This window comes from Nannospalax galili, unplaced genomic scaffold, assembly GCF_000622305.1.
Source record: "Nannospalax galili isolate Female #2095 unplaced genomic scaffold, S.galili_v1.0 scaffold299, whole genome shotgun sequence".
Lineage (NCBI taxonomy): Eukaryota > Metazoa > Chordata > Mammalia > Rodentia > Spalacidae > Nannospalax > Nannospalax galili.
The window spans coordinates 156,979-165,282 of NW_008343973.1; the positions used below are offsets into that span (position 1 = coordinate 156,979).

Genomic DNA, 8,304 nt, shown 5'->3' on the forward strand with positions numbered 1-8,304 from the left:
TACTAATGCTTAGATGTTTGCACATGTGTCTTTAATCTCTATGTATCTGATTATTAATAGTCACAGTCGGTTACACTCAGATCCTTGATGCTTGAGTATGGATATAAAGTCATCAAGTAGATTTCATTGGTAATGTTGATAAACATTACCAATGAAGTAAATTTTTATACTTCCTCCTCAAATATGTCTTTTTTTAAAATTTGTTGATTTTTCTGTGTGTGTAAAATACAGAACATCCCACACAATCTTATTCATCTATATAACCACTTCCCAAATGGCACCCTCCCATAGCCTCCCCCCTCCCACATACTGGAGCCCATATACTCTGTCATCCCTGTTACTGTCCTCTGTGTTGTCGACACCCCCAGCCATTCTCCAGTGCTTGTCTGTCTGCTGAATCTAGTCAGCCTATCTAGAGATCCTTGTTTTAAGAATATCAGCTGTTCCTCATCTAGCAGCAATCAGTTGTCAATATTCCTTTAGATAAGATTGGGGTCTGCTGTTCATTTTCCCAGTTCTATGCTGGGTTATTGCCTGGGAGTCTCTTACACTATCTTGGCCAATAACTAAAAGGGAGGTATCACCTGTCTGGCATTGTTTCTTGTTATGTAGCCTTTAGCTATACATACGGACTCTTAAAAATTATATTGACCCCATTAATCTTTGGTTATACTTTCCTTTTGGGTGTTTAAGACCCTACAGTTGGCCCAGATAAAGCAATTTATTTTTCCATTTCTCCCTTAGTAATATTCTTCTCAAGTAACATATTTTTATCGTTATTTCTCCAGTGGTTTTTATAAGCTATTGCCATGTAGACACTCTCAGATTTTAAGCACAGGAATTCTAGCTCCAGTTTCCGTATCTGGAGAATCTTTCATTTTTATGTACCTGGTCCATCTTTTCAGAAAAATATGAACATTATTTTTTCAAATTACTAATAAAAATATACACATTGGATGAGATCATTAAAGAAAAAGGAAGAATTTCGTGAAGAGTAAATTGCACTAGAAGATACCACATGGCTTGTGGGATGGCCCCAAGGGACACTGGTTTTGAAGTGTTCTTCCTTCAGATGTGTTAGAGATGACACATAGAAGAGATGGTTTCACCCTACTGAAAATACTCACACAGGATCTGGGCATCTGAAGACCTGCTTGGGTGGGATGTGCCCTTTTGAAACTTCCTGTGTGGCTTGAGATTTGATCATAGATTTATTTCTCCATTTCCTATTTCAGAAATGAAGAGGATGCTCAGAAAAGAGGCCTGGCTGGCCATACACTCCATGCTGGCAGCAGGATGATGTTACTGCAGCCCTAGCAGGAGCAGGGGGAGCCATGTTCTACCTGGTCTCCATGTTTTTTAGTTTTGTTGCGGGAGAGAAGATCACAGGATTTTCTCATTCAGGTAGGGGTTTTCACTTTTTGTATTGACACTGTGAGACTTATGGTCAAACTCTGAAGATTAAAAAGGGGCTAGGAGGAGAATTGTTGGTCAGGACAGCTTTCAGCAGATACCAAGCGTGGATGGGGGAACCCAGGGACCACAGCTGGTGTTCAGTAGGAGCATCTGAAGAGGAATGAATGAAAGTTCATCTGTTGTTTGGAGGAAGTTAGAGCTCTGTGGCTAAAGCATAAGCTTTAGAACATGAGCTATTTTTGCCTATGAAATGGACAGTGACTAAGATAGACATATAGAGAACTTACTCCTTTGTTATATCAAGTGTTATCTGTAAATATTAAAGAGAATTCTAACTTCTAATGTATTTCTTTGTATTGTTTTGTTTGCTTTAATTTTCAGATTGCTTCACCAAAAAACTTCTTTGGACATACTCTGCGAGGAGTACTGAGAACACTGTCATATTTTGTGATTTACCAGAACTACAGAAATCACATTTCTCCCACAGAGATCAAGTCTCACCAACTCAAGGCCCTGCCCACCCACCCTGCAGTGGTAGCAAGAATCTAACTGATGTCCAGTGGTACATGCAACCTTGGGGTGGAGGTCCATTAGAGGAAGTCACTAGCAACTCTCCTCACTCTCGGGACAAGAGCACGCTGTACCTTTTGGCCTCAGAGATGGATAATTTGGGCACATATATTTGTAAACCCCGGATTAGGTATGTCCAGTCTGAAAATATTCTCAAATCTTCTCTTATCTAGACAAAACATCCATGCTGACAGGCTGTAGCTTCTCTCCTAGGCGCCCCCAGGATATGGCTTGCTGTATCAAGACAATCTTAGAATTTCAACCTCAGACAAATGTATCCTGTGGGAACTTGGTAGAACATAAACAAGACCTACTTATTGGTAGCACTGGATCCATTTATTGTCCCAGTCTTGGCTGCCAAAGTGGTATACAAAGTCCAGAGATGACCTGGTACAAGGTATGAACGAATTTTCTGAAATGGATGCATGAACATTATTTTTATAGTACTATTTCTATCAGTGCTTTATAGAATTGTGAGTTTAAGAATCTGGGTTCAGAGCTATGTAAGGCTGGTCTGAGCCTGTCTGTGTAAAAGACCAAAATTCCAGATGGTTTTGTCCCTATCGACCTCATATTCAGATTGATAAAACTATTCATTTCATCATTGTCAGGGGAAAATTATAACATTCAAGTATATCATACCCGTGGTAGGGTATAGGCTGACATCTGAGAACTCAGGCAGGCTAGTGCATATTCACTGTCTTTGGGGAGCTGTGGGCATCGATAAGGCTAGAGAAGAGAGCTCCCTACAGGAGCTAGAGGAGTGGAATAGTTTTCCTAACTTCCTAGAGGAGTTTGGAAAGCAACAGAGGAGTGGAATAGTTTTCCTAACTTCCTAGAAGAGTTCAGAAAGCGACAGAGGAGTGGAATAGTTTTCCTAACTTCCTAGAAGAGTTCGGAAAGCGACAGAGGAGTGGAATAGTTTTCCTAACTTCCTAGAAGAGTTCAGAAAGCGACAGAGGAGTGGAATAGTTTTTAAGAGAGGCCAGTTACAACATGGTTCTGGGTGACATGTGACCTGTACAGTGAGAAGTGGAGAGGGAGAGGGTACTAAGAGAAAAAGGGAAGGAGGGCAGCTTCATAATATGTAGTGTTAAGTAAAGCGGCAAACAAACACCAACAACCCTACTGAAAATACCCACACAGAATCTGGGCATCTGAAGACCTGTTTGGGTGAGATGTGTATTTCATAGTTTCACCATTTTATACTTTTTCTAAGTGCTTGCCCACACAAAAATGCTCACCCCACAAAGCCCCATCTCAATTAGCCATTAGTTATTGAGTATGGAAAGGGGACATATCTGTATATATTTCAGTAACTTTGCAGTCTAATACTTTGCCTTTAAGATTGTGCAAAAGTTGTAATTTGAGTTCTTAATGGGTATATGCTTGCTAATATAAACATGTTTTAAATTGTTGTGCATTATTATTGTATGTGTATATATAAGGTGTGCACGTAAGTGTGGGTGCACACATGTCACAGTGCATGTATGGAACTCAGAGGACAATCTTCCAGAGTTAATTCTCTCCTTGCAATTTTACATGCTAAGCTACCTCTTGGGCCCCCAAATGTTATTTTGTATTATCACTGATTGAAGTAAAAAAATAGGCCATATTTATTTGGTGGTTTCATAACATACAGTGAGACTTCTGGGTGACCAGCTATTATGATGTGAGGACATTTCTTTGTGAGAATCTGTGATGATGCATAGACAGGTGATTTTATATTCAGTACAGAAATCAGTACACACAGGGAGCAAATGATGTGGCTGTGGTCTCACATTTGTATTTCAAAATGGTGTAAAGAATGCTGGCCACAGTAACATTCTAGTTTAGGAAACATGCTAATTTCATAACTTCAAAAATGAGGTTACTAAAGGGATTCAATAGTTCTATTCATTATTTTCAGTTTTCTTTCAAAAGCAAAATTTCCTTTGCTTCAAAATATGTATAACCTGGGACAACAGACTTTCTACCTAGATGGACTCTTAGGATAATAAACAGTCTTTGTCCAATTATTTCAGCTAAACATGTGTTTATACGCTTAAAGATTGTGTATGTGAAGTTGACATTACTTGAATTTGAGGTTGACCACAAGCCATATAGTTGGCTCTCTGTATAGATTTTAGGGTTAAGCCCTAAAGCTTTCTGATAGTCTTAAGGGAAGCTTTGTTTCATTTCTCTGGGGGTTTAACAGCAAATGTCACAGTGTGTTTTGAGGTGAACAGTCAGCTATCCTAAACAAGGTAAACATGGCTATTGTTAAAACTGTGTCTTCTAAGAGATTTGGACAGATCCTGGTTCAGAGTTTATAGTTTATAAATTGAATTGCACACTCAAACACTTGCACACACATGCGTGCACACAGTGACCTGGATATCACAGACCAAGGCACAGAAATCCATTTCTAAAACCAATTACACTGAGCAGGAAATGACAACCATGGGCCCTTCCCTTCAGGCTACACCTCAGTTTTCACATAGCGGGGGTGGTTTGGTCACACCTCAGACCATCTCTAAACAGATAGACACTGGCTGAGAGGATACAAACATGGCATTGAATTCAGATGGCACTGCTGGCCAGACACACCGAGCAGATGATCAGGGTATCCTACTGAAACAAGCTCCTGGATTTGGAGTTCTGCAGAGTTCCCAAATATTTTTAAAAATTTTTTATTTATTTTTACTTTATGTATATGAGTGTCCTGCCTGCATGTATGTAAGTGCACCTGTGTCATGCAACGTGTACAGAGGCCATAAGAGGGCATCAGATCTCCTGGAACTGGAGTTACAGATGGTTGTAAACTGCCATGTGGGTGCTGGGAACTGAACCTGGGTCTTCTGCAAAAGCAGCTAGTGCTCTTAACCGCTAAGCCATTTCTCCAATCATGTCCAAACAATTTTTTATAAACACAAAAATTGGGGCTGGAGGAATGGGTCAGTAGTTAGGAGCAGTGGTTGTACTTGCAGAAGACCTGATTTCAAATCCCAGCACCTACATGGTGGCTAACAACCATCCATAACTCCAGTTTCAGGAGATCTGATGCCCTCTTCTGTTCTCCAAGGGCACTGTACAACACAGGTGCACTTACACACATGCAGGCAATACTCGCATACACATTAAAAAAAAAAAGTAAAACCCACAAAAATTTGGGGTTGTAGTTTCTTAAAAGCTGACTCAGCAGTACTTAACATATATGACAGAATGCATGAAATCCAATGGGGCAGGGGGCTATGAGGGTGCAGATAGATGAGGGTGTCTAAATTTGATTAAGATGTATTATATAAAATGCACAAAAATCCAATAAAAATACATATCGAGAAAAAATATTTTTACATATGACAGTTTCCTTACTTTTTATTTTAATGGTTGGAAATGTAAATGGGACTCTAGAGGGAGTCATTGTAATATTGTACATTTCCTTTTTTGGGGGGGTCTTTTTGAGACAGGGTCTCCCTGTAGCCCCAGCTGTCCTGGAACTCACTATGTAGACCAGGCTGGCCTGCAACTCACAGAGATCTGCCTGCCTCTGCCTCCTGAGTGCTGGGATTAAAGGCGTGCGCCATCATATGAGTGCTGGTTAAAGGCGTGCGCCATCATACCCGGCTGTACATTTCCTTTTTATTAGTAAAATAAAAATATTGTTTAATTAAATCCTAGATAATCCTAGATAATACTCAGTGAATCAAGAAACATCAGTACTTCAATCATAAAACACCACAAGTGTTGTTGTTATTTAAGATTGATGTCCTTTGTATAACTTGGATAAGAGGAGTGACTCAAATCATTGGGTAGCTAGAGCTAGAGTGAACGCAGCTGAAGTTACTTTGTTAAATACTCAAGCATGTTATAGAGACTTTTGTAGTGTTTAATTTGTTGTGCCTTAACATTTTTAAAAATTTTGTTTTGTTTTGTTTTTGAGACACGGTTTCCCTGCATCCCCAGCTAGCCTGGAACTTGCTATATAAACCAGGCTGACCTTGATCTCATAGAGATCTGCCTGCCTCTGCCTCCCCAGTGCTGGGACTAAAGGTGTGCAAAACCACACCTTGCTCATATCTTAACATTTTTAACATCAATAGAAACAGTAATCTAATTGGTTGTACCCAGTTTATATGTCTTTTTCCTTTTTCTTTCTTTTTTAATTGAAAATTTTCAATTTTCATACAGTATATTTTCATCATATCAGATCCTCTCTCCTATCAGCATTTCCCTTCCTACTCCCTGCCCAATTTAATGTATTCTATTATATACATAATATATAATATATTATATGTATTAGGTCTATACAGTCTAATTTGTGTCCCCAAGTATCCTTCAGTGTAGGTCCATCCACTGGAGCCTGCTTAACCTATCGAGAATCATACCTTTGAAGGAAACTGACTTTCACCCTCCCAGCAGCCATAGATTGCCAGTAGTTCCTCAGGCAGGGTTGAATTTGTTGTTTGCTTCTTTTGCACTTGCTGTGTGGCACATCCCACTAGAAGGGGCAAGCTTTATTTCCCCCACTCCGCTGATATAATGCTTGGCTATGGATTTTGCTTCAGACAGTGAAATATTTCTTAAAGATGAGCAGAAGAAGGAAATATGTTCGTGTGGTTTAGATTGGTCTCTTGCATTTCTGCCATTCACCATCAGAAAAGCATTTCAGAAGTGTCTATCCAGAATGTTGAAGACATGTTGCGTATATGAACTTGATGTCTGGAGTCCAGCTTGGCTTAGACAAGCTGGATCAAGATCAGCTTAACTGCAGCCTACCAACAAATATGTGGGCAAGAAAAATAAAGTCAGGGTTTTCAAAAAAATTTTATTGAGCTTTTGTGCATTTCATACAATTGATCAAGGGTCTTGATCATATTTAGACCCTTTCCTGTACCTGCACCCTCCCATTGCCTCTCACAATTCTCATGCATTCTGTTATATATTTTAAGGCTAGGTTGGGGTTTCTTACCCACTTCCCTATCTCTATACTGGTGTTTCGTCTGGTTTGACCTTATGTGGGACTTGTGCACTCTGTCACCATTGTTGTGAGTTCATATGAATAACTGACCAGCTGTCTGGAAAACCCTATTTCCTTGAAATCTCTTGTCCTTGCAATCTTTCCTGCCCCTTCCTTTGCAATGATTTCTGAACCTAGGGAGAAGTTTGACACAGGTGTTCTGTTCAGGGATAGGCATTCTGAAGCCACTTATTCTCTGTACGTTGGCCAGTTGTGGTTATCTGTGTTAATCACTATCTACTGCATAAGGAAACTTCTGTGGCGAGAGTTGAGAGATGCATTAATCTGTGGGTATAAAAATTAAATCATTAGTAGTCAGTTTAATGCAAATATAAAGAGATCATGGAGTACAACAAACTGTAAATCCAGAGGGAAACATATAGTCAACCGAGTTTTAAAAAATAGATACATTTTAGTTATTTTAAATGCCCTTTTCCCTCATGTGTTGCCTTCACTCTGTCAGGTCAGACAGTGTTTTTGATTCATTTAATTTTAGGTGTATTGCTTTTAATATATGTTACATGTTATGTCAAATATAGAGGATTAAGTAATTTTAAAAATCAGATTTGGATCATAATGGCTAGTAGATTATAATGATATGATCCAGGGTATTTTTTTCCTTAATGATTTTGCTAGATATTCCTCTCTCCCAAAGACTGCTCTTCTACCTACTACATAGCCTCATCTACATCAGATCCTTAGAAGCTTTTCTTAGCCATGTGAGACATTAATAATATTTAATAAACAGTATGTGTCCCTGCATGCACATAATCTAATGCTTGACCAACAGAGGGAACTGTGAGTAAACGTTCCTGGAAAAGGTGTACCTTCCTTGGAACCTTCTGCTGATTAACTGATGAGAGCTTATATAATTGTGGAGAATTTGAAAAGTTATAAATTCAGAGCCCAACTGTGTCACGCCATCTTTAGCCATTTATTATTCTGTGTGTGAGCTGACATCTTTGTGACCATCTTTTACCATTAGGTAAATCCTTTGGAATATACAGATACTTAACTCCCACCAACTCAAAGACAGTATTATCAGATGGAATCTGGGGCCTGCAGTAGAGGTTTTCCTACTTTGCTGTAATCCACAGAGTATTTACACCAATGTGTTTTAAAGTGTGTTTTAACTATTTTTTTGTTCTGTTACTATAAAAGCTTTGTGAAACTGATTCCATGTTGAAACACAGAGTTGATGGAAACTCAAGTCTGTGTTCCTGGTCCATGGTCATTCATAGTTGGCTCCAGAAGAGTCTAGTTCCTATCTGTTTTGAAAAATAAATAAATACATAAAATAAAAATTAAAATAAATAAAT

General features: G+C 39.0%; 1 protein-coding gene across 2 annotated transcripts in view; it reads left to right on the forward strand.

Moving 5' to 3' along the window:
• Il18rap (interleukin 18 receptor accessory protein) overlaps positions 1 to 8,304 on the forward strand; it is a 42,994-nt gene that overhangs the window by 8,431 nt on the left and 26,259 nt on the right. For both annotated transcript variants that reach the window (XM_029567019.1, XM_008840313.3), the window contains 3 exons: positions 1,236 to 1,404; positions 1,798 to 2,116; positions 2,200 to 2,383. In XM_029567019.1, coding sequence (XP_029422879.1) covers positions 1,335 to 1,404; positions 1,798 to 2,116; positions 2,200 to 2,383 — 573 coding nt within the window. In that variant the 5' untranslated portion in view covers positions 1,236 to 1,334. The remainder of the gene's footprint in view (positions 1 to 1,235; positions 1,405 to 1,797; positions 2,117 to 2,199; positions 2,384 to 8,304) is intronic.